This window comes from Capra hircus, chromosome 15, assembly GCF_001704415.2.
Source record: "Capra hircus breed San Clemente chromosome 15, ASM170441v1, whole genome shotgun sequence".
Taxonomy (NCBI): domain Eukaryota; kingdom Metazoa; phylum Chordata; class Mammalia; order Artiodactyla; family Bovidae; genus Capra; species Capra hircus.
This window is the reverse complement of record NC_030822.1, coordinates 60,521,555-60,548,509: the sequence shown is the minus strand read 5'-3', so window position 1 is coordinate 60,548,509 and position 26,955 is coordinate 60,521,555. Positions and strand designations below refer to the sequence as shown.

Below are 26,955 nucleotides of genomic sequence, written 5' to 3'. Positions count from 1 at the left end.
GGATTCTCCAGGCAAGAATACTGGAGTGGGTTGCCATTTCCTTCTCCAATGCATGAAAGTGAAAAGTGAAAGTGAAGTCGCTCAGTCGTGGCCGACTCTTAGCAACCCCATGGACTTCAGTCCACCAGGCTCCTCCGTCCATGGGATTTTCCAGGCGAGAGTGCTAGAGTGGGGTGCCATTGCCTTCTCCGTTAGCCAATGCCTACTTGTATTTAAAAACACTTCAAAAATAATCACATGCAAGTCTTTCCTTACACTGACTATTCCCCAGGTTGATACAAATGCCCTTTCCTTTGTGCTTCCCTCATACCCTGTACCTTCCCTGATGATAGCTCCTGACACATAGTAGTATGGTATAGTTGAGCTGTTTCTCCTTCAGGCTCTAAATTCCTTAAGGAAAAAGATCATGACTTCCTTGACTTTATAATCACAGGAACTGACAAATATCAGATCATCTCCCAACCTACCAAATAAATGCTTATGAGTGAGCAAATAGATTATTTAACTTGTCTGAACCAGACACCCGCATGATAGCCTAGTTCCTTGAGCTAGATAGCTTATGAGGTACTCATTTCATCAGAGGATGGCCCAAAATAGAACTGACCAAGACTCAGAGCCTCACAGGCTCAGAAATACTGAAGAAACATGTAGGCAGTTGCAAAAAGGGATGTCCAAGCAACAGACAAGAGTGGAAACACAGTCTGTAAGCCGCAGAATAAAGTCACAGTCAATGAGCATTATCTGTTCTCTGAAGGAACTGACACCAGGAAAAGGCAGTAGATAAAAATTTAAGGTCATGGTGCCAACAGGATGTAAGAGAAACCTTAATATGGGAATTAGAATGCAGCATCAAGACTAGAAAATAAGTCAAGGCCACTGTCCCCAGCTGTCTCAGACACTGGGCAAAGACACAAGACAAAAACTTGAACACATGGGACATGACAATACATACTAGAACTTTGATACAGAGAGAGACTTGGCTATAAAAATAGAAAGCAAATTCCTAGAAGCATGTATTTTTCACCCAAACTCCAATCACATTCCTAAACGTTTGTGTCATTCCCTTCTGCCATACCCATATAGCTACTTTAGAGCCTTCACTGTATGAGACAAACAAATTCACCTAACTATAGTAACTCTTTCCTACAAAACCAAGAAATATTGTTCAAAAGTCAGTTTATGAACAATTGATTTTATTGTTGAGATAAAAATCTGTTAAATACCTTTTTAAGAAAGAAAATGGCATATTTTCATTGTAGCACTAATTCAGTAATTTATTTGAAAAAACTTACAACTTATCTAAACTTGGAAACTTTTATTACAAAGGATAAATTTTTAGAACAATGAATAAGTAAAAACAGAAAGAAAAAAGATAACATATAAAATACATTTAAAAGGTAATAGGAAACAGTAGGGAATTCCCTGGCAGTCCCGGTAGTTAGGACTTTACATTTTCATTGCTGTGGCCCAGTTGAAGAACTGAGATGCTGCAAGCCACATGGTACAGCCAAAAGAAAAAAAGAAAAAACACTGTTGGCTATAAATGTTCCAAACAGATATGACGTAGTTGTTGGTGTAGCTATAGACATTAGTCTTTATGTGTGAAGTTGAGTTGGACATTTTATGCATCTCGATTCATAAGTTAATACAGATGAGGGCCATATAGTGAAATGTGGGGTCATGGGGCCAAGCTGAAAGTTACAGAATGTTTGCCAAAAGCAGCTGAAAACTTTGTACCCTTATAAAAAGATGTAGGCAAGGTAAGGGTGAAAACTTAAGAGGCAGTGTACAGCTCAGGCATGAAAGGTCAGACAAAGCCATCAACAAGAGGATGAGTTCCAGAGTCAAAAGGTAGGAGAATCCAATTTGGAAAAAACTGTGCAAGATTCACTTGACAAGTATTTGTTGAGAATCTCTGTTAGTCTGGCATTGTGCTAGACACGGGAGTACAATGATGAACAACAACAAAAAAAACAAGCATTAAAGTTACAAACTCTGCCCTCATCTGAAACTTATAATCTAATCAACAAGAGAAATACTTATGAAAGAATTACATGTGATGTTAGGAGAACATCTAATCAGGCAGTATTGATCCAATCAATGGAGTCAGAGAGAATTTCTGCAAAGATTCAGCTGAGATTTAGAGGAAGAATGGGCTTTAATTAGGCCAGAGATGGGGTGGAGGGAACATTAAGAGAATATTCTGGACAGCAGAAACAACTTAGTGCCTGTCTGAAGCTGAATGGCCAGAGTGGTGATGGAAAACTTAGGCGACAGTATTTAAACAATAAGAAGCCATTGTAGGGTTTTAATTTGGGGGAGGATAATAGATTTATTTTTAAAAATTTAGGAGAATAGGTTGAAAGTGGCCAGAAGTAAGGAAACCAGAGTGAAGGCCAGTGCAATCATTCAGTTGTGAGCTGATGATAGCTTGGATTAGGAAAAAGATTGATTTAAGAGATATACTTAGGAAGAAAAATAATTAGAACTTGAATTGTGTATTGAATATGGACAGTGAGGCATAGCAAGGTATAAAAGATAGTATCGTGGTATCCTGGCTTGCAGAACATGATAGATGGTACCATTCAATGAAACAAAGAACCTTAAATAAGATCAAGTTGCTGGGGTTTTGCAAGGAGGGGGAAAGGGTTGTGGTTTAGTTGTTAAGTCATGTCTGACTCTCTGTGAGCCCATGGACTGCAGCACACCAGGCTTCCCTGTCCTTCACTATCTCCAGGAGTTTGCTCAAATTCTTGTTCATTGAGTCAGTGATGCTATGTAACCATCTCATCTTCTGCCACCCTCTTCTTTTGCTTTCAATCTTTCTCAGCAACAGGGTCTTTTCCAATGAGTTGGCGGTTCGCATCAGGTAGCCAAAGTATTGGAGCTTCAGCTTTAGCATCAATCCATCCAATGAATATTCAAGATTTATTTCCTGTAGGATTGACTTGTTTGATCTCCTTGCAGACCAAGGTACTCTCAAGAGTCTTCTCCAGCACCACAGTTTGAAAGCATTACTTCTTTGGCGCTCAGCTTCTTTATGGTCCAAATCACGCATCTATACATGACTACTGGAGAAACCGTATCTTTGACTATACAGAGCTTAGTCGGCAAATTGATATCTCTGCCTTTTAATATGTTGTCTATATTTGTCATAGCTTTCCTTCCAGGGAGCAAATGACTTTTAATTTCATGTCTGTAGTCACTGTCCACAGTGATTTTGGAGCCCAAGATAATAAATTCTATCACTGTTTCTGCTTTTTCCTCTTATATTTACCATGAAGTGATAGGACCAACTGCCATGATCTTAGTTTTCAAATGTTGAGTTTTAAGCCAGTGTTTTCACTTTTCTCTTTCACTCTCATCAAGAGGTTCTTTAGTTCCTCTTCACTTTCTGCCGTTAGAGTGGTATCATCCGCATATCTGAGGTTGTTAATATTTCCCCTGGCAATCTTGATTCCAGCTTGTGATTCATCCAGCCCAGCATTTCTCATGATGTACTCTGCATAAAAGTTAAATAAGCAGGGTGACAATATGCAGCCTTGATGTACTCCTTTGCTAATTTTTAACCAGTCCATTGTTCCATGCCTGGTTCTGACTGTTGCTTCTTGACCTGCATACACATTTCTCAAGAGACAGATAAGGTGGCTTGGTATTCCCATCACTTTAAGAATTTTCCACAGCTTGTGATACACACAGTCAAAGACTTTAGCATAGACAATGAAGCAGAAATAGATGTTTTTCTGGAATTCTCTTGCTTTTTCTATGCATCAACTAATGTTGGCGATTTGATCTCTAGTTACTCTGCCATTTCTAAACTAGCTTATACATCTGAAAGTTCTTGGTTCACTTACTACGGAAACTTAGTTTGAAGGATTTTGAGCATAACCTTGCTAGCATGTGAAATGAGAGCAATTATATAGTAGTCGGAACATTCTTTGGCATTGCCTTTCTTTGGGATTGGAATGAAAACTGACCTTTTCCAGTCCTGTGGCCATTGCTGAGTTTTCCAAATTTGCTGGCATATTGAGTGCAGCTCTCTAACAGCATCATCTTTTAGGATTTGAAACAGTTCAACTGGAATTTTGTTGCTTCCACTAGGTTTGTTTGTAGTAATGCTTCCTAAGGCCCATTTGACCTCATACTCCAGAACATCTGGCTCTAGGTCCATGTCCATACCATCATCATTATCCAGGTCATTAAGGCCATTTTTGTATAGTTCTTCTCTGTGTCCTTGCCGCCTCTTCATATCTCTTCTGTTTCTGTTAGGTTATTACCATTTCTGTCCCTTATCGTGCCCATCCTTACATGAAATATTCCCTTGATATCTCCAGTTTTCTTGAAGACATTGTTAGTCTTTCCCACTCCATTGTTTTCTTCTATTTCTTTGCACTGTTTACTTAAGAAGGCCTTCTTATCTCTCCTTGCCATTCTCTGGAACCCTGTATTCAGTTGGGTATATCTTTCCTTTTCTCCTTTGCCTTTCACTTCTCTTTTTTTTCTCAGCTATTGTAAAGCCTCCTCAGGAAACTACTTTGCGTTCCTGCATTTCTCTTTCTTCGGGATGGTTTTGATCACCACATTATGTACAGTGTTATGAACTTCTGCCCATAGTTCTTCAGACACTCTGTCTACCAGATCTAATAATCCCTTGAATCTATTCATCACCTCCACTGTATAATCAAAAGGGATTTTATTTAGGTCATACCTGAGTGGCCTAGTGGTTTTCCCTATTTTCTTCTATTTAAGTCTGAATTTTGCAAGAAGGAGCTCATGATCTGAGCCACAGACAGCTCCTGGTCTTGTTTTTGCTGACTGTACAGAGCTTCTCCATCTTCAGCTGCAAAGAATATAATCAATCTGATTCAGTATTGACCATCTGGTGATGTCCATGTGTAAGCTGTCTTTTGTGTTGTTGGAAGAGTGTGTTTGTTATGAGTGTGTTTTCTTGTCAAAATTCTAGTAGCCTTAGCTCTGCTTTATTTTGCACTCCAAAGACAAACTTGCCTGTTCCTCCAGGTATCTCTTAACTTCCTACTTTTGCATTCTAATCCCCAATGATGAAAAGGACGTCTCTTTTTGGTGTTAGTTCTAGAAGGTCTTATAGGTCTTCATAAAATCATTCAGCATCAGTGATTAGGGTATAGACTTGGATTGCAGTGATGTTGAATGGTTTGCCTTGGAAAAGAACCAAAATCATTTTGTTATTTTTGAGATTACCTCCAAGTACTGCATTTCAGACTCTTCTGTTGACTATGAGAGCTACTCTATTTCTTTTAAGGGATTCTTACCCACAGTAGTAGATATAATGGTCATCTGAATTAAATTCACCCATTCTCATTTGCATTTTAGTTCACTGGTTCCTAAAATGTTGATGTTCACACTTGCCATCTCCTCCTTGACCACATCCAGTTTACCTTGCTTCACAGACCTAACATTCCAAGTTCCTATGCAGTATTGTTCTTTACAGCATTGGGCTTTACTTTCACCACCAGACACATCCACAACTGAGTGTCATTTCCCGTTTGGACTACCCTCTTCATTCTTTCTGGAGCTGTTACTAATTGCCCTCTGTTCTTCTCTAGTAGCACATGGGACACCTTCTGACCTGGGGGCTCATCTTCTGGTGTCATATCCTTTTGCCTTTTCATACAGTTCATGGGGTTCTGGAGGCAAAAGTACTGGAGTAGTTTGCCATTCCCCCTTCCAGTGGACCACGTTTGTCAGAACTCGCCACCATAACCTGCCTTGGGTGGCCCTTCACAGCATGGCTCATAGCTTCACTGAGTTACGAAAGTCCATTCAGTTTAGACTCATGGAGTTTGAGGTCCCTTTGAGATAAGCAATGATAAGTCTATTTGAGTGTCAGATAGGCCTGTAAATATGTGAGCTACAGAAGTATGGGCCAGAGATGAGATAGAGTCATCTAGACGGGGAATCCCCCACCTGCTCCTTGTTACAACATAATGGACAGGACAGTCATACCTGAACGATGAAGTCAGTCCCATTCATCCATTCATCACATCTGTATAACCGGCAACATGATAAAAAAAAAAAACCTTGAAGACTCAGTAGTTATTTGTTTGCTAAGGACAAGTGTTGGTGATTATTGTGGATCAAGTCAGCAATAATATATAATTCAATCACATATAGAAATATCTTTAAAATTGTTGTTGTTTAGTTGTTAATTCATGCTCTACTCTTTGCAACCCCAATGACTGTAGCCCATTCAGGTTCCTCTGTTCATGGGATTTCCCAGACAAGAGTATTGGAATGGGTTGCCATTTCCTCCTCCAGGGGATCTTCCCAACCCAGGGATCGAACCAGAGCCTCCTGCATTGGCAGGCGGATTCTTTACTGATGAGCAACCAGGGAAGCCCATAGAAGAGAGGTTTCCCTGACCAGGAATCCAACCTGTGCTGCAGTGGTGACAGCACTGAGTCCTACCACTAGACCATCAAGGAACGTCAGGTTGTCTTTCATATATCTATACTTTATTGAATTTTAAGGGCTTCCCTGATAGCTCAATTGGTAAAGAATCTGCCTGCAATGCAGGAGACCCCAGTTCAATTCCTGGGTCAGGGATTTGCTGGAGGAGGGATAGGCTACCCACTCCAGTATTCTTGGGCTTCCCTTGTGGCTCAGCTGGTGAAGAATCCTCCTGCAATGTGAAGTTCAGTCCCTAGGTTGGGAAGATCGCCTGGAGAAGGGAAAGCCTACCCACTCCAGTATTCTGGCCTAGAGAATTCCATGGACTGTATAGTCCATGGGGTCACAAGGAGTCGGACACGACTGACCCACTTTCACTTATTGAATTTAAAAGTGTAATATTCATTTTATGATCATATTTTCCTCAACATTAAGATTCAAGTCTCACTTATCTTTAGAAAAAATAAGTGCCTTTTAAAGCAATATTAAAGCAGTTTTTCACTTTGCTGTACACATGAAACTAACAACACTGTAAATCAACTATACTCCAATAAAAATCTTTTAAAATAGAAATAAAAAATAAAACAAACTGGGTAAAATTTTTTAAATAAATAAAGCAGTTTTAAAAATCATTTATGCTTATTTTTTCCTGCATTTGTTTCGTGTGACACTTAAAACAAGAGCTATGCTCATCAGATAATTACTAGTGGTTTTCCACTAAAACGTACATAACAAAATTAAGAAAAAATATGTAACAGAACCAAGAAAATACACATTTTCCTTCTTTAAAACAGATAAATTCATATTTTACCAAAATCTACATTTAAGAAAAATTGTATTGACTTCCTTTTATGTAATGACTGATATGTTTTTCTCATTTTAGTAAGCCATTATTTTTCAAATGAAAATTATATATGCCAGAGCCGGGAATTGAGCCAGGATCAGGCAATTTCCAGGAGGTATGAAAAGGTGCTTAGATATGCATTTTTTTTCCTACAAGTCAGCATTCTTCCTCCCTCCAATTAATAATCGTCTAGCACCTTCCATCCACTCCCATAGATGACTGCCTTTAGGTCTACTTTCTAAATATCAGATTAAAGCTGGAGAAAGCCTTTTCGCTGATTATTCAGGCTATCTTTTAAAGTGCATGGTAAGCCATTTGAGGTCCAACATTTCTGTATCTTATTATAGTAGATGTAAATTTGCTGTATGAAATTTGTGGAATCTGCATAGCAGATTTCACTTAATAGACACAAGGGATGGTAGTAAATTAATAGTTGAAGCATTTTGTTATCAAAATCAACAGGCCAAGAGGCACATACTGCCTTTTGGAATCAAGCCCAAGTGTGACACATAGTTTTACCTTAAACCAATAGTAATTTTAACCTTCCTTAATTGCATTTTGTAACAGAATAGAAATGGAACCTACTCAAGATTAAGACTATGTAGACTAAGAACTGGGGGCTTCCCTGGTGGCTCAGAGGTTGAAGCGTCTGCCCACAATGTGGGAAACTGGGGTTCAATCCCTGGGTCGGGAAGATCCCCTGGAGAAGGAAATGGCAACCCATTCCAGTACTCTTGCCTGGAGAATCCCATGGACGGAGGAGCCTGGTAGGCTACAGTCCACGAGGTGGCAAAGAGTCGGACACGACTGAGCGACTTCAATTTCACTTTCACTTTCAGACTAAGAACTAAGATTCCCCTAGTGATCTCTTCGGACATTTAACTTGAAATTCTTGGCATAGGAAAAAAAATTAAATTCTAGAGCTGCAAGAAAAAAATTTGATAATGTTCTCTAATCTCTGTAAAACCACAGAACCTTGGTTCTGCTTAGACAGTATTCTAAAATCGGAATGTAATTCTCGTTGTGCACTTAACTTATACCAAAAGTCCTGTCGTAAATTTTTGCATGTGTGCACAGTCACTTAGTCAGGTCTCACTCTTTGTGACCCCAGGGATATAGCCCACCAGGCTCCTGTCCATGGGATTCTCCTAGCAAGAATGCTGGAGTGGGCTGCCATTTTCTCCTCCAGGGGATCTTACTGATCCTGGGATCAAACCTGAGTCTCCTGCTTGACAGGTGGATTCTTTACCACTGAGCCAGCTGGCAAGCCCTATCATAACTATTTAATGTACATTAAATAAAATGTTAGAAAATTCATCAGTTTATAAGTACCCATACAGTTCAACTATTCTTTCCCTTGGACCACTTTTTGCAAAGTGCTACATGACCTTATGCTGCTGCTGCTGCTGCTACTAAGTCGTGTCCAACTCTGTGTGACCCCATAGATGGCAGCCCACCAGGCTCCCCCGTCCCTGGGATTCTCCAGGCAAGAACACTGGAGTGGGTTGCCATTTCCTTCTCCAATGCATGCAAGTGAAAAGTGAAAGTGAAGTCGCTCAGTCGTGGCCGACTCTCAGCGACCCCATGGACTGCAGCCCACCAGGCTCCTCCATCCATGGGATTTTCCAGGCAAGAGTACTGGAGTGGGGGGCCATTGCCTTCTCCATAAAATAAGTAGATTAGCTTTTTATTGGAATATAATTGTTTTACAATGTTGTGTTAACTTCTGCTGTATAATGAAGTGAATCAGCCATATTCATACATAAATCCCCTCCTCTTGAGCCTCCCTTCAGCCCCTCCCATCCCACCTCTCAAGGTCATCAGAGAGCGCTGAGCTGAGCTCCCCGTGCCAGCTTCCCACTAGCCACCTGTTTTCCGCATGACAGTGTGTAGATGTCAATGCCAATCTCCCAATTCGAGTCACTCTCTCCTTCCCCCCCGTGTTGACGTGTCCATTCTCTGTATCTGCATCTCTATTTCTGCCTTGAAAGTAGGTTCATCAGTACCATTTTTCTAAACTCCACATATATGCATTAATATACAATATTTTTCTCTTTCTGACTTACTTCACTCTGTATGACAGACTCTAGATCCATCCACATCTCTCCAAATGATCCTATTTCACTCCTTTTAGCGGCTGAGTAACATTCCATTGTATATTTGGACCGCATCTTCTTTATTCATTCACCTGCCATTGGACATTTAGATTGTTTCTATGTCCTGGTTATTGTAAACAGTGCTGCAATGAACACTGGGGTACATGTGTCCTTTTGAGTTATGGTTTTCTCAGAGTATATGCCCAGTAGTGGGATTGCTGGGTCATATGGTAGTTCAGTGTTTAGTTTTTTGAAAAGTCCCACCATTGTTGGGATTGTATGTAGCAAACGGTATGGAGTAAGACACTTTGATCAAGCAGACCTCACTCTGGATTAGCTCCCCTGCTGTGTATTCTCATAGCACACACTTTCCACTGGAATATAAATTGTTCTGTGAGAGCAGACTGTATCTGTCTCCTTCACCATGGTTAACCCTAATCAATTCTTCATTTTCATAATCAAGATTGATTAAAGAAACCCTTCTGTTACTGCATGTGTGTGTGTGTGTGTGTTTAAATGCACCACAGTCTCTAGTGTGTGTTTAAGTATTAATAGTTCAGCAAAAGAAGCCTGGAGGCAAACAACTGAGAATGAGTTTGAATCCTTTGCTCTGACAGTTACTAGTTACCTAATTAATTAATTACCTAATTAATTAGTTAAGTGACCCTGAGAAAAGTTGTTAATTTTTATGTTGATTGAGTTCCTTCTATCTGTTAAAAGATAGTAATACCATCTACTTCAGGATTTTAGATGAATTATGTAAAGCCTGACATCCAGTAGGTGCCCAGTGAAAGTTTGTTTTTATCTTTTCTGCTTCCCCTCTTTGTTAAACCCATAATTGAAAGATAAAATTTTAGGAGGTACAAAATAAGTTTTAGTATTAAGTAAAATGATTTCACCAAAGTGGTAAATCTCAGAAGATGATGAGTAGATTATGAAAGGCATGGTCACCCAGGTATCCATGTCCTAATTAAAAGACACAGTCAAGATTGACTTGCTCATATTGTTCAAGAGAGCCTTATGTATTTCTCTTTATCCTGTCTTTATTTATAATCTGCAAAAGGACAGATTACCATCAAAGATATATTTTGAAATTTCAACTATGGAGCAAACAGTGTGGGCAAAGTTAAACATCACAGATAAATAAAATATAATTAAATTTATCTTAATGCCCCTCCCTACAAATACAGATTAAGAGGTAAATGTCATGATAATTCTGAAGGTCTGGATCAGTGGTTCTCAATTAGAACCCTGTCAAAAGTCAAGTAAGAAAAGAATATTACTATATTCCAACTATAAACACCATTTGCAACAGTTCTTGGAAACCTAGAAAGAGACTCTAGTGTAGAAGAAAAAGCTAAGGCTATTAGAAATGGTGGGCAGTACAGCAAGCAGACCCAACTCAATCCAAGGCAAACCCAAACTATCAGCTAAATATTAAACAAAATAATTACTTGAAATGATAAATATGACCTTAATATGCATATGTACTATAGGTTTCGGAGAAGGCAATGGCACCCCACTACAGTACTCTGGCCTGGGAAATCCCATGGATGGAAGAGCCTGATAGGCTGCAGTCCATGGGGGTCGCTAAGAGTCGGACACGAATGAACGACTTCACTTTCACTTTTCACTTTCATGCACTGGAGAAGGAAATGGCAACCCACTCCAGTGTTCTTGCCTGGAGAATCCCAGGGACGGGGGAGCCTGGTGGGCTGCCTTCTATGGTGTCACACAGAGTCGGACACGACTGACTCGACTTAGTAGCGGCAGCAGCACTATAGGTTTAATTGGGTTGTTTTATTTTGTTTTTGAGTAAACAAGGTTTTTTTCCCTTGAAATAATTTGGTAATTTTTTTTTTCGGAAAGCATGCATTTCATCTACATTTTCAAATTTATTGATATAAGAATTCACAGTGGGTTTAATCATCTTTGTAATCTCTACTGTAGCTCTAGCTATTACTCCTTTTCATTTCTAATCATTCACATCCTTTTTTGTTAGTAATTATATCAAAGGATTATCTGTTTTAATAGTCTTTTCTAAAAATAACATTTGGTTTTATTCTCCTCTGTAAAGTATTTTTGTTTCCTATGTTGTCAGTTCTTGATTTTCATTATTTCTCCCTTCAGTTTTGAGTTAGTTCTTATTTTCATTCTAACTTCCTTCCCATCTCACTTTGTTTCTTAATTTTCCACCTTATCTCTTTTCTAATACAAGTATTTACAGTTGTAAATATTCCTCAAAGTACTATTTTAGCTGCAAGCCACCAGCTATATAGGGTTTTCATTATTACTCCATTTTGAGTATTTTTAAATTTTTATTTTGATTTATAATTTGTCTCATGAATTATTTAGAAGTATGCCTTTTAATTTCCAAATCTATGAAGTCTTATCTGTTTTTTATTTCTAACTTAGTAATATTGAGGTCTGAAACATAGTTCCTGTCTTCTGCTAAGTAAATTTAAACAGAGCTATCTTTATGTCAAGGTCCTCAGCATGACACCATTCAACTATCCTACCCTATGTACCTCTATTCCCCAAAACACACATCTTGACCCTGTCAGGCCAGGGTTATTAAGCAACTTTATGCTCCTTCCAACCTCCATGTCTCCATTTATTTTTAATTGGGTGAACTGATATCCTCTTTTCATCAGTGAGAATGATTTTTGTATCGTGACCATTAAGCTGCTTCCCTAGTTGCCTTTCTCCCTTTGATGTATTATTTTTAAATCCTTAGATTGTTTGTTTTGGAGCTTCCTTGAAAGTGAAAGTGAAAGTGAAGTCACTCAGTCGTGTCCGACTCTTTGCCACCCCGTGGACTGTAGCCCACCAGGCTCCTCCACCCATGGGATTCTCCAGGCAACAATACTGGAGTGGGTTGCCATTTCCTTCTCCAGGGGATCTTCCCCACCCAGGGATCGAACCCAGGTCTCCCGCATTGCAGGCAGATGCTCCCTTAGGGTTCTTCTCTAATTTTTACATGTTTTAAAATTTTAAAGTTATGTTAAGATTTTAGATTCAGCAATGGATTTATGTAAATATAATTTTCCTCTATGTGCTTTTCTTCACATACTTTGATGTTTGTGTCATATTGCTTTGATAGCCAATGGAAAGAATAAGTGTTTTTTTAAATCTGTATTTGAGTGAATATATTTCCCCCAGTGCTTCCTAAGCCTATTTTCTTCACGTTTTTCCCTTTTCCAATTATCTGCTCCTGTCACCAGAGAATAGTAATATTTTTGAGAACTAACTACATAGCACATACACACTAAGTTCTTTACTCACATTCTTATTTAATCATCAGAAAAGCTCTGTCTGAGAAGCATTATAATTACCCCTATTGCAGATGAGGAAGCTGAAGCAGAAACCTGTAAGTGACTTTTTCAAGGTCACACAGTTAAAATATAGTAAAGACAGTTTGAACCTGGACCCATCTGATAATGTAGCCAAAGTGCTTAAGTACTACCCCACACTGATTTCAAGAGTTTCTGGATTCTCTAAGCATTGGGATGGTTGCCAGGTAACTAAGCAAAGAGCATATTGAATTGGAACCAGTTCAGTACTCTTCTAAGATATTCTTAAGATTAAATTCAGTAATTAGGCTCTTATACAATACCAAGAGAAAATTTCTTTTGGTAACGTAGATAGGTAATCAGTGAACTAAGCACTACCATATGCTATCTTTGATGAATGTTTCAGTCAAAATGTTTAAGCATAGTACAAGGAAGAAATGCATTCTTCATATGAGAACAAGTTCTTGAGAAGAAAAGATTTTTCTTTTAGACTTTAGTGCTTATTAAGATCTTCATAACTGAAATCTAACTAAGAAGAAAGTTTATAATATACTGGAGACTTTGTAAGAGAAGGATTTCTACTGCATAAAAGACAAATAATACTTTAGCTGTCCCTTTTTGTTTCTCCCTTCTTCCTTCCAACACTATTCACTAACTCACCTGAGGTTGAATCATCAGGAATCTTTCATGCCTGTACACAGAAGGCGGTACACCTCCTTCCCCTCTTTTTCCCACTTTTCACATTTTAAAAGCATTGAAAAATGGTTTTCTATACTAATAATAGCTGCCATTAATAAATATCCACTAAATGCCATGCATTGTTAAACAATGTTTGTATTATCTCCAGTTTTCACACCTTTGCTTACAGATAGGAAATCAATACCCAGAGAAATGGTTCTTTGATTTACCCAAGGTCACAAACCTCTAACCAAATGGGATAGTGATTATAGTTAGAAGGATGATTAGTTACGATATTATTTGCCATTAATCACACAGAATTGGGATTCACACCCAAATGTGTTTGGCAACTAATATGTGTTGCCACCCAAACTATTTGGCTCTGAAAAGCCAAAAATAGGAACTCAGCAACTTAATTCTTAAAGTGACACTAAAATTCATTAACCTTCTATGAGATATTAAATTTATATATTGTCAAATCCTAATTTCCTAAAATTTACTTTTTATTCTGTAATTATTTTCTCAGGAGTAGTATATAAATATAAGTAATATAACTAAACTTTAGATTACAAGAAAATATCCAGTATTAAAATATTATGAATATAAGATATAAAGTTCTGGGGATGCAATATACAACATAATGGCTGTAGTTAAAAAAAAATACTGTATTGATACATTTGAAAGTTGCTAAGTGAGTCAATCTAAAAGTTTTCATCAAAAGGAAAAAAATTTGTAATTATATAAGGTGATGGATGGTAACTAAACTCATGTGGTAATCATATCACAATATATATGTCAAGTAATTCTGCTTTTCACCTTGAACTTATACAGTGTTGTATGTCAGTTATATTGCAACAACCCTGAAAAAAAGAAAAAATATTGCAAATATAAATTCTGACCCCCTTATGCTATCATTTTAAGAATTAATAAATTAAATGATTTAAATGCCTTATAAAATTCCATTTGTGAACACAACAAAAGCACTATGGTTAGAAATGAGAATTCACTATGAAATTAACAAGTAAATTATTTATTCCAACTAATAACGTAAACTGTAAGAATTTTCTCTTACCACTGAATTTATTTTGTTATCCTGGCTGAGAGTTCTTAGAGTAGCTAGAAATGTTTCTGTTCTGATGACACAGTTGCCTACAATAGTTTTGTTATTTATTCCCAGGAAACATATCCAGGAAGCAAAAATCAAATCATATTTGAAAACTTTTTTTCTGGCGCATATTATATTATAAAACTGATTAGATAGTAAAATCTATTATAATAAAAAAGGACATGAAATCAAAATTTAAATGAATGAATTTTACCTTACTATTATTTAGAATCTTATAACTAAATATTTGACCATTTAGAAGCATTATGACAATATATTAATATCTCATCTGTGACTAACCAATATTTTCTATTACACAGAAAATAATCATATTAGTTTTGTTTATAGGGGATTTTAAGAACTAAACTTCTTACTGTTTAATTTCAATCTCTAAGATTTTTTTTTTGCTTAGACTAGTAATTGTGTATTAGACAATGTAATGGTTTCATTCATTCATATTTCATGACTCAATCAATTCAGCAGAAATTCATTGAGTATCATTGACAAGGCAGTGCTAAGCTTGAAGGAAGGATAAAAGGATGAATAAGACTTTGAAAGAGACATGGCAGCAGCTATGAGATAAAGCAAGCAAAGTAAGATCAATACTGTAATAAAAGTATAAAGTGCTATGTAATCACAGTATGGGAGCATTTAATTCCCACTGATTACATGTGTAATGGGAAAGTTGGAAAAGAAAGTTAATATTAAATGTGCTCAGTCATTCAGTCATGTCCGACTCTTTCGGCCCCCTGGAATGTAGCCTGCCAGGCTCCTCTGTCCATGGAATTTTTCAGGCAAGAATACTGGAGTGGGGTGTCATTTCCTACTCCAGGGGATCTTCCTGACCCAGGGACAGAACCCACATCTCTCACCTTCCCTGCATTGGCCAGTGGATTCTTTATCACTGCTGCTGCTGCTGCTAAGTCGCTTCAGTCATGTCCGACTCTGTGCGACCCTATAGACTAGTGCCACCTAATACCTACATTTAAGTATCCCAGGTCTTTTTCTATAAATGCTATTTTATTCAATCCTCAGCAAATTGACAGATACTTTTAAATTATCTTAGTTTGTCAGAAACAGACTCACAGACTTAGAAAATAAAACTTATGGCTACCAAAGGGGAAAGGTAGAGGGGGATAAGTTGGGAGTTTGGGAACGACATATGCACACTTAAAATAGACAGCTAGCAAGGGCTTCCCAGGTGGCGCAGTGGTAAAGAACACGGGAGATGCGGGTTCAATCCCTGAATAGGGATGACCCCCTGGAGGAAATGGCAACCCACTCCAGTATTCTTGCCTGGGAAATCCCATGGACAGAGGAGCCTGGTGGGCTGCAGTCCATAGGGTTGCAAAGAGTGGGGCACAACTGAGCGACTAAGCATGCTAAGCATGCGAGCAAGGGAATAGATAATAACACAAGGATAATAGATACTAGCACAGTGCTCAATATTCTGTAGTAACCTAAATGGGAAAAGAAATGAAAAAGAATAGATACATGTATATGTATAGCTGAAAAAATTAGCTTAGTTTTTGAAGGACTCTGAATTTTTTTTCTTTTATTATCTGTCATATATGATGCCTTTTCTTCTATCAATATCTGTGATGTATGATGCCTTAAATTCAAGTGAAAAATAGAAATCTTGTCCCAAAATAAATAAAACTAAAATTTTGTAGGTTCTTGGAAAGCAAGATTAATACAACTTGAATGGAATGGAGCAGAGCCAAAATAGCAGTGTGCCCCACTGATTACTCAGGCCCAGAACCCCTCCTCCCTCTCATGTCTGGGTGGGGTGTGCCTAAACTTCACAGCTTCTCTTGCATCTGGACTGAAGAAGCATCTTGAGGAACTACTTAGCAATACACAGCTTCTAGGGCTTTGCACACCTGTCTCCTCTGCCTAGAAGCTTTCTTCCCCATCCTGTCTGTGATATTATCTGGTGACTATGCTTTCATGTCTAATCTTGGACATCATCTCCTCTGAGTCTCAGCTATAGATACACACCCTTGTCTGAATTAAGGATCCCTCTTCTCTATTTGCATCCTGTTCTAACCTCATTGTAGTCCTTTTCTCTACAAGTCTGCCACCACCTGGCAGGCAGGAATGGTATTTTATTTTGCCCAGCCCCTACTACTACTCCTAAGTCGCTTCAGTCGTGTCCGACTCTGTGCAACCCCATAGATGGCTAGCACAGTAATATTATATCATAGGTGCTTATTATAGACTGAAGTGTTGTTCAGTTGCTAAATGTATCCAATTCTTTGTGACCAATTGTTAACAACGGATTGAAGTGTGACCCACTGAAACAAGAGATGTGTGGAAGTCCTAATCCCCAGTACCATCGAAATGTGACCTTATTTGGAAGTAGAATCAAGGAGAAAAAGCAATGTGACAATGAAAGCAGAGATTGGAGTTACACAGCTGCAAGCCAAGGAATGCTACAGATTTCCAGCAAATGATCAGAAGCTAGGAAGAGGCAAAGAAGGATTCCCCTACAGGTTTCAGAGGGAGCATGGCCCTGCTACAGTTTTATTTTGGACTTCTAGCCTTCAGAACTGTGTGACAATAACTATCTGTTGTTTTAAGCCACCTGATTTTTGATACTTTGTTACTGAGTCCTAAGAAAGTAGTGCAACACCTTTGAATGGATGACCTAGAACTTTTACCTGGCTGTGACAAGTCTGTCCATTCTCAGTTTTATTTTCCTTCTAGCTTTGATCTAAGCTTCTCTCACTGTACTTGGCCATTTGAAGCTATGAGTTTCATTTGTCAGATTCTCAGGTCTCTTCTCTTGTTCTCAAGTATTCCAGATGTGATTTTCTGTCTGGCCATCTCCAACACCGAACAGTTCTATGGGGGAAAAATGTGTACCTATATTTGCCTCTTTGAATACAGTCTGAAAAGAGTGAAGTGAAAGTGCTAGTTGTTCAGTTGTGTCTTTGTGACCCTGGGGACTCTAGCCCATCAGACTCTTCTGTCCATGGGATTTTCTAGGCAAGAATACTAGAATGGGTTGCCATTTCCTTCTCCAGGGCATCTTCTGAACCCAGGGATCAAACCTGGGTCTCCTGCATGGCAGGTGGATTCTTTACCGCCTGAGCCACCAGGGAAGCACTGTATACAGCCTATATCTTGGTAAATCTTTGTGCCTGCACTATTTTTTTTTTTTTTTTACTTTTAAGAAAACTTACCTGAGCATATGCATGTCTCAGTATCTAAGACAGAGGAATGATGGGGTGTGAGGCTCTGTTCCGTATACAAGCTACTCAAGAAAGCCTTCATGCCATCGCAACCCAAGCTGGCATGCTGTTTGAGCTGGCTGATGTGTCTTGCTACCTTTTAATGGCAATTTAGTGGAACGACCGATACCTTGGGTTTTGTTGTCAACTAGAGTGGGTATCAAATCCAATCCTGCCACTTTAAAGCTTGCTGCTGCTACTGCTGCTAAGTCGCTTCAGTCATGTCCGACTCTGTGCAACCCCATAGATGGCAGCCCACCAGGCTCCCACGTCCCTGGGATTCTCCAGGCAAGAACACTGGAGTGGGGTGCCATTGCCTTCTCCGCTTTAAAGCTTAGGTAAATTATTTAACCTCAGTACTCTTCACATTCCTCATATGTAAAATGGATGACAGCGGTGTCAAACTTCTGACTTATTATAAGAAAATAATGATATAATACATATATCAAGCTTTTAGCATGATCATGTAATAAAATCAGTGAAAGCTATTGTTATATGGGCAAGAAAAATTCCCTCCGTTTATGATCAAAATCAAATTTATTTTGTGAAGCATCACCTTTGGAATAAAACTGAATTGTATAGATGAAAAGTATAAATCTATCATGGAAAACAACTGTTTATTTCTGCCCCAAAATACAAAAAGGAAAATGGAAAAAAATCCATCCCTCCTCCCATGGACACAAAGCTTTATTATTAAGTCAAAAGACTCATCCACTTCTTTTTCTCTCTTTAAACAGGCTAAAAAGAGAGATGAAATTATCCAACTCTTAAGAAAACAAAGAGAAGAAAGGATCTTGGTGAGACTGATAGTGAGGCATTCAAATAAATCTTTGGGGGGTGGCAAATTCTGAGAGGTTTTATAGCTTTATCCTTTAAATCTTGATGCCCATGGTCCAGAGCCTTCTATATACTGGAAGTGGGGCAGGGCATAGATATCAGATAATTTGAGAATCCTTGATAAACCAAAGATATCTCCAGAGTGTGCAACTCTGCTGGCACAGAAATGGTGCTATTGTCACTGGGCTTATTGTCACCTGTTATAAAGCTGTCAGGTATTAACATGGGCTATGTCATTGCTAGTATGTACAAACAAGTTCCATTCTGAAAGCACGTTTGTAAGTCCAACAAAGTTAGCCTAGGGACCCAATTAACACAATCAGCTATATAGTACAGTACTGTAATGGGTTTATAAGACTTTTCACACAAATAATACATTAAAAAAAAAAAACAAAAATTAAGCATTTTTAATCTTACAGTACAGTTACCTTGAAAAACACAGTAGTATCGTACAACAGCTGGCCTACAGGGGCTGGAGTTACTGACTGGAGGAGGGAAAGGAGGTGGGAGATGGTAGAGCTGAAGGATCGTCAGCAACGGGAGATGGAGGGCGAGCTGCAGTTTCATTCACACCTTTTGATTGAACATGCAAACATACGTTTATATCTTTGAAAGTTTGAAACTTGAAGGTTCACATGTAGGGGATATACTGTATTTGTTTTATAATGATCGATCTTGCTTAGATCGTACAAAAGCAAATGCTAAATAAACAATATAAACAAACAATAAAAGCAATAGCATCCCATAGTCTTATGGCTGTACAAACACACTGTCCTGAATGAACCCCAAATGCCTTAATCTGGACCATTTCTAACGCCATAGTCTCCAGGTTTAAGAAGATAGTGATTATAAACTCTGTGATAATTTTACTTCAGATTTTTCTTAAGTAAATTTCAGTCATTACAAGAAGTAACAATTTGCCTTTTTGATATTTGTTTTGTTTCAGAAAGAACTGATTTCCCTTCCGCATAAACCAAAAGGCAAAGTACACAAAGCCAAGTAAGTTTACCTCTGTCAAAAATAGTCTGACCCTTCTGTTGCTGTTGTTCAGTTGCTAAGTTGTGTCCGACTCTTTGTGATCCTATGAATTGCAGCACACCAGGCTTCTCTGAGTTTGCTTCCCTGACTTTGCTCAAACTTATGTCCATTGAGTCAGTGATACCATTCAACCATCACATCCTCTGTCGCCCCCTTCTCCCCTCTCCCTCAATTTTTCCCAGCATCAGGGTCTTTTCCCATAAGTCAGTTCTTTGCATCAGGTAGCCAAAGTATTGGAGCTTCAGTTTCAGCATCAGTCTTTCTAATAAATATTCAGGGTTGGTTTCTTTTAGTATTGACTGGTTTGATCTCCTTGCTGTTCAAGGGACTGTCAAGAGCCTTCTCCAACACCACAGCTGGAAAACATCAGTTCTTCAGCACTCAGTCTTCTTTATGGTCCAATTCTCACATCCATACGTGACTGCTGGATAACCATAGATTTGACTATACGGATCTTTGTTGGCAAAGTAATGTCTCTGCTCTTTTAAACACTGTCTAGCTTTGACATAGCTTTTCTTCCAAGGAGCAAGCGTCTTTTAATTTCGTGGCTGCAGTCACTGTCCACATTGATTTTGGAGCCCAAGAAAATGAAATCTGACACTGTATCCACATTTTCCCCATCTATTTGCCATGAAGTGATAGGACTGGATACCATGACCTTAGTTTTTTGAATGTTGAGTTTTAAGCCAGCTTTTTCACTCTCCTCTTTCACCTTTGTCAAAAGGCTCTTTAGTTCCTCTTCATTTTCTGTCATGAAGTGGTATCATCTGCATATCTGAGGTTGTTGATATTTCTCCCAACAATATTGATTTCAGCTTGTAATTCATCTAACCCGGCATTTTGCATGGTGTACTCTGCTTAGAAATTAAATAAGCAGGGTTACAGTATACAGCCTTGATGTACTCCTGTCCCAGTCTTGCACCAGTCCATTGTTCCATGTCTGGTTCTAACTGTTGCTTCTTGTCCTGCATACAGGTTTCTTGGGAGGCAGGTAAGGTGGTCTGGTATTCCCATCTCTAAGAATATTCCAGTTTGTTGTCATCCTCACAGTCAAAGGGCTTTAGCATTGTCAATGAAGCAGAAGTAGATTTTTTTTTAATTCCCTTGCTTTTTCTATGATCCAGCGTTTGTTAGTAATTTGATCTCTGGTTCCTCTGCCTTTTCTAAATCCAGCTTGTACATCTGGAAGTTCCTGGTTCACGAACTGCTAAAGCCTAGCTTGAAGGATTTTGAGCAAACTCTTCCTGGCATGTGAAATGAGTGCAATTGAATAGTAATTTGAACATTCTTTGGCATTGCTCTTCCTTGGAATTGGAATGAAAACTGACCTTTTCCAGTCCTGTGGCCACTGCTGAGTTTTCCAAATTTGCTGGCATAACGAGAGCAGCATTTTAACAGCATCATCTTTTAAGATTTGAAACAGCTCAACTGAAATTCCATCACCTTTCTGGTTTCCCTGTGAAGAAGTGCTTCTTTTTTCCTTACTCAATTTTCTCCCTAACTTCAAATATTCTTTATAAAAACCCCCACCCACTGCTTTAGGGATTTCTTGCTTTGAGAAAACTGTTTTCTTCTCATCTACACAGAAGCGTGTGTCCGCTTATCTGTCTGTGCAATACAAAACACCAGCTGATGCAAACAGGGGAATAGACCAACCTGAGCCTCTGTACACACTCCATTCCCTCCCTTCTCACCCCAGGGAATTGTATCCACCTGCCCTCACACCCTCTTAGCTCCCCTCTCTCCCACCAACACTGAGCCCTCTCATTTTTGGCAAAACAGCATGTCCTCTAGATTTTCAGCTCTGATACAACCAAAGGCTTACCTAAAATGCTAAATCTTAATCCATGTAGCAAGGGCTAGCCTCACAGTTCAGGGTTTATCGCCTTATTCCCAGAATACTGCTACAGCAGCACCAGGCACAGGGTCCAGAAGAGATTAAAGGAAACTGGCTATCACCTGTTAATGACTAAAGAATCCCTAATTAAAAATGTCTCCATCTTTGCATTATGACTGAAACCCAATGTGTCTAACTCAACATTAGCTTGACAGATGTTTATTTGCATACTACATTTATGGATTAACAAGAAGTAATAGAATTTTTATTCTTATTGGTACTGAGGCCAACTTCCATTAATGTTATCAGATGTTATTAATGAAAACATGAATATGTCTACCCTGATTTTTTTTTTAAGTTCTGGAAAAAAAATCACTTAATGACCTAATATTTTCTATACAATGTTTAGCAACTTAATTTCTTGTTTTTCAGTGTCAGACGATTTGATTTAATTTATAAGGGTAGAGCAAAATTAGTTCAGTGAAAATTTCATTTACTTGATTTGAATAATAAAGATTGCTACTTGAATTGTATCAGCAGATCTGTCTGGGTACTCCAGAGGAAGTAAAAGTGTTAGTTGCTCAGTTGTGTCTGACTCTTTGCCACCCCCATGGACTATAGCCCTCCAGGCTCCTCTGTCCATGGGATTCTCCAGGCAAGAATACTGGAGTAGGTAACCATTCCCTTCTCTAGGGGACCTTTCCAACCCAGGGATGGAACTCAGGTCTCCTGCGTTACAGGCAGATTCTTTACCGTCTGAGCCGCCAGGCAAGCCCTGGGCACCTTAGATTTCTGTGCACATTTTTATTGGGATGAGCAGAACAGTCCTGTTACTACACATGTGGATTCACTTAAGAGTAAAACATTATTCCACGACTTGGACAGATAATTCCCTCAATGATATAAGTGCTAACCTAATTCCTTCTGTATACCTGCTTGGCCTTTCTCCTCTGTTCTAAAGCCTTGAATTTCATTCTGTTTCGCTGCGGCATCTTCCTCTAAGCTTCTTACACAGAAGACTCTGTATCTGCACTGTTCTTTTGGCAATTAGTCATGCACTACTTTGTGCCCGTATTTCATAATTATTCAACTCTTCTCTGCTGTGTTGTTATTTAACTTTTCACCTATTTTTCACTTGTCTGTGACTGTATTGTATGCTCCAAAAGGAATTGGGTCTAGCCCAAAATGCCTAACACACTGCCTCCCTGTAGGAATTCAGAAAATATTTGTAAAAAACTAAAAAAAAAATTTTTGGCCACACCATGTGGCTTTTGGGATCTTAATTCCCCAACCAGGGATTGAACCTGGACCCAGGCAGTGAAAAATGCCAAGTCCTAACCACTGGACCACCAGGGAATTCCATGTAACAAAAAGTTTTAGCTAAAAAAATGTCCTGTTGTCCAGCATTAGCTAATTTAGAAAGTAGTATTTCTATACTGTACATTAGTTTGTGAACAATTTTAAATTGTGAAATATCTTAAGATTTTATTGTAATTTATTTTAAAGTTTAATTTTATTTTAATTTTACCCCCTTTCCTCTCCCTCCATCCTTTCTTGTCTACCCAAAACTTCCCTACATAAACAGGTCTGATTTTACCATCACTCCTTCACCAGATCTTAGAATACTCCAGGTCCCATTTTGTCAGAAAGAAAGAACTAAAAAAGTGTGAACACAGTAAGGTTTTAGTGGCATTATGTTTTTTATCCACCCAGGAATATTTGCATTTTAAAAGAGGGCTGACTAGAAGGAATCCTGGGTAATCCAAAGAAATCAGTCACCAGTGATGAAATCTCAAAAGTTTGACTCTTAGGTGAACACATTACATTTACCTTTAGGAGGTCCACTCCCAAACCTTTCAAGTCACTTCACAGTGGAATGACTGTTCCTCCCACACAGAAATTTATACTTGGTTGCAAAATCTAACCCATAGTTAGAATCCAACATAGTAAAATTTTATTGGAGAAACTTTCAAAAGTTGTTTTCATGCCACATTGTGTTCACAACTACAGAGTTCTGTACAGAGTTCTGAACTGATCCATGTTACTGCCAACAGGAAAGTGATTTCAAAGTCAGATAAAGAAGACCAGGAAGAAGTCAAAGCCTTGGACTAATCTGATTGACACCTGGGAGAGGATGGCTCACTTAGATCTTCACTTTTGAAACAACTGGCTCTTACATCAGGATCACTGGAATCAATTAAATTAGACCAAGAAATAAAAGTTAAATATGCAGCGCTTCTAGGAGTACCAGCTATTGAGTACTTGTGTCTGTTTTACTTATTGAAAACCACTGCATTTGATACCACACAGTTATCATCTCTCTCATTTTATATATTCTCAGGCTCCAACTTATCTTGCTTTCATTTGAAGGGTATTTCCAGAACTGCTATATTTGATCTATATTATGAATATCAGATAAACAAAAAACAGGGACTTTATGTGCCTCAACTTGTAGACCACCATATAAACAAGGGCTTCCCAGCTGGTGCTAGTGGTAAAGAATCCACCTGCCAATGCAGCAGACGTGGGTTCTATCTCTGGGTCAGGACAATCTCCTGGAGGGAAATGGCAACCTGCTCCAGTATTCTTGCCTGGGGAATCCCATGGGCTGGCAGGCTACAGTCCACGAGGTTGCAAAGAGTCAGGCACGACTGAGCGGCAGCACAAAAGCACTACATATTCAACAACAGTAAAAACAATAAGGAAATAGAGATGAGAGATCAGTCCTGAAAACTTTAAAGTCTTCTTGCTATATATATATTTTTTAAAAATCCATTATCCAAAATTTGGTTTATTCGGCTTCTGGGACATGTCTGAAGTCAGCAGTGAATTGCTTCCAGTTTTGTGAATAGCTGGCTCAGCATCCCCATGTCTTATACACATGTCCATAATCCCAGTGCTAACCTACCCCACTTACAAAGGTGGGATACACTGGAAAAGAGAAGGTTAAGACTTTGTCCCTTGTGTATTGCCCAACTGGCAGGCCTACTCAGGACTGTACATGAGATTCCAGAGCTTGCAGCTCTATTTAGAAGCACCATGCACTTTGCTCCTAAGCCTCCACCTGCAACTCCTGAACATAAACTTCGCACAGTGCGGCTTCCATCCACAGTGCCAGCAGCAGAGCGGGTGACGCACTGGTCAGAACTTAATCATTAAGGGCACACCAAACTGCAAGGGAGGCTAGGAAACAGTCTTTAATGGGGATGGATGAGGCGATATCTGCCTAGTTGGAATTCAAGGACTCTATCACTAAAAGAAGTAGAGAGTGGATATTAGCATTTCTGCTGTGACACTATTTGGAGAAAAACATTTTGAACAAAAGAAAGGTAATCAGACCTAGAGAAGGGAAATTTAGAAAGTTACAAGTTGGCAATCTCATCTCAGCATTATCAAGATTAAAAATTACCCTGTCAGGATGATGTGTTTGTCTGCCGGACAGCTCTCTTATCGCGAAGATGGACATAGCTGGATATCAAAGCCTAAATTTCAAATCGTATAACTGATTTCCTTTGTCCTGATGCCATGCTCACTGAGAAATCTTTTTCCCTCCAGAGGGCGAGTATGTACTCAAAAGACCAAGGCAAACTTTGGTTTATCTGATGACTATGTTTCTCAATGGATGAATATATCAGTCTCTTAGATTGGGCTTGAGCTTGTCAAACTAAGGATTGGAGCCTGAACCAAGACAATTTTACCAAGAAAAATTCCATTTTATGAGCTTTTTCAGCAACCAGCAGCATCGCTCTGTATTCCAGGTATAATGGTCAGGTATTGCTGCAACAGCATTGCATAACAAAGTGATCTAAAACAGTTATTATTGCTTATATATCTGGAGGTCAGCTGAGGATTTGACTGTCTAAGTCTGGCCAGATAGCTCAGCTTCTGGCTGCAGGGCAGCTCTGCTTCTCACTATATGTCTGCTGATTGACAGAGGCCGCTCCGCCCTAGGTGTCTTCTTTGGGATCTACCTGGACAAGTGGGATATCTGAGCTCTCAGAGGGTGGCAGAGAAGCAAGAGAACAAATAAAACCACGTGAGGCCTTTTCCAGTCTAAGCTCATTCTGTTGGTCGAACACAAGGACAAGGGAGGGGGCAATGTACTCTGCTCCTTTAGTAAGAAGAACTGCAAATTCACCTAGTTTAAGGGTATGGATATAGGGCAGGGTGAAGAATTGGGGTCACTATTGTAATCTACATTAGACTGACTGCATACCTCAACAATGTCCATCTGGACCAAGGGCCAGGGTACCCAAGGGAGAACTCAGGACACAATTCAATTATTTGGGCCAAGGTTAAACAGCTTCTCTAAGCTGTAATACATGCTGTAAGATTGGAAACAAATCCTTTGTAATTGCTGTTAAGTGTCCAGCTATCTGCACACTTACATACCCACATGCCTTATCAAAACTTCACAAGTTAACGTGATTTTTATTGTTACCAAGAGTTAACTTAAATGTAGGCAAAAAAACTTGCTGGAGTCCACGGAGATATTAAGTGAAAAAAAGCAGAACCAGAAACAATTTCAAATGTTTGAAATTGACTTGTTGACTTGCCGAATCAACTGCTTCTACTCACCATATCAGCCCACTCTTTGGATGTTTTGATAATCCGCGAATTTCTAGAAAGAATGTGTGCTGGACATGAAATATTCTAATTCAGGCATAAAGACAGGCTGTAAATGAACTTGCCTCAAAGGTCAGCCCTCCTCCTGCCAATGCTGTCCTTTCTGCAGTAGCAGAGCTTCCCAAAAGGTCAGCTGATACTGAAAACAGATGCCCCACCCTGTGATCAGTCTGGCCTGTTTGTCTCAAACTGCAACGGCTCCATCTGAAACCCAAACTCAGAAGTCAGTGGACCAGATAGGGCTGGGGAGGGGGGTGGTGGGGGGGAGTATGCAAATCAGACCCACCTTCCAGCACTCAGCCAAAAACTTTAGCTTTTGGACAGGAGTCTTGCTTTTATTATTTGAATATATTTGAAGACATTTTGTTTACAACAAGGTGCAAATTAAAACAGGACTATTGTGAGAGTTTGGAAGAAGGAGCACACGTTGAGGCTGGGTTCCTGAGGAAAGCTTTGCCACAGGAAACGAGGGTCCCTCTTTCCTAGGGGGACGGGGAGAGGGTCGCCTCCTTTCTACCACAAGACCGAACCATCACCCACACCCATGTGCTCTGCAGAAAGCGGTATTATTTCCTCGCCGGTCTCAAGGACGCTCTGGGAGCGCCACTCTTCTCCTCAGCCAGAACTCCAACTTAGCCTCCGCTGGACGGTATCCACGCTGCAGCATAACTTGCCTGGCCAGTGGGCACCTCGCCTAGGTGGGCGTCTGTTCTCTGCGTCCACCGCTCCTTTCTTAGACGTAGCCCCGAAGGCCTGGACAGCAGCCTCCTGAGCCCCGGCAGGTCTCGGAGTTTGCTTCTCCCGCTGGCCCAAAGGCGGAGCCGAGGACGCTGGGAGGAGGAGTTGGGGCGAGACACGGTCGGTTTTTAGCCAGTGCCGTCTTCACTGGATTTCGGAGAAGCCAGACCGGGATTTTCCTCGGCTCTGCGCCCCGGG

The 26,955-nt window shown here is 39.4% G+C and overlaps 1 protein-coding gene and 1 non-coding gene across 3 annotated transcripts in view; one reads left to right on the top strand and one right to left on the bottom strand.

Annotated features, from left to right (window-relative positions):
* C15H11orf88 (chromosome 15 C11orf88 homolog) overlaps positions 1 to 23,644 on the top strand; it is a 40,752-nt gene extending 17,108 nt beyond the window's left edge. For both annotated transcript variants that reach the window (XM_018058999.1, XM_005689428.2), the window contains 3 exons: positions 18,419 to 18,478; positions 19,465 to 19,517; positions 23,448 to 23,644. In XM_018058999.1, coding sequence (XP_017914488.1) covers positions 18,419 to 18,478; positions 19,465 to 19,517; positions 23,448 to 23,505 — 171 coding nt within the window. In that variant the 3' untranslated portion in view covers positions 23,506 to 23,644. The remainder of the gene's footprint in view (positions 1 to 18,418; positions 18,479 to 19,464; positions 19,518 to 23,447) is intronic.
* TRNAD-GUC lies at positions 6,394 to 6,464 on the bottom strand. Its single transcript has one exon. It is a non-coding gene; the product is annotated as a tRNA-Asp (tRNA).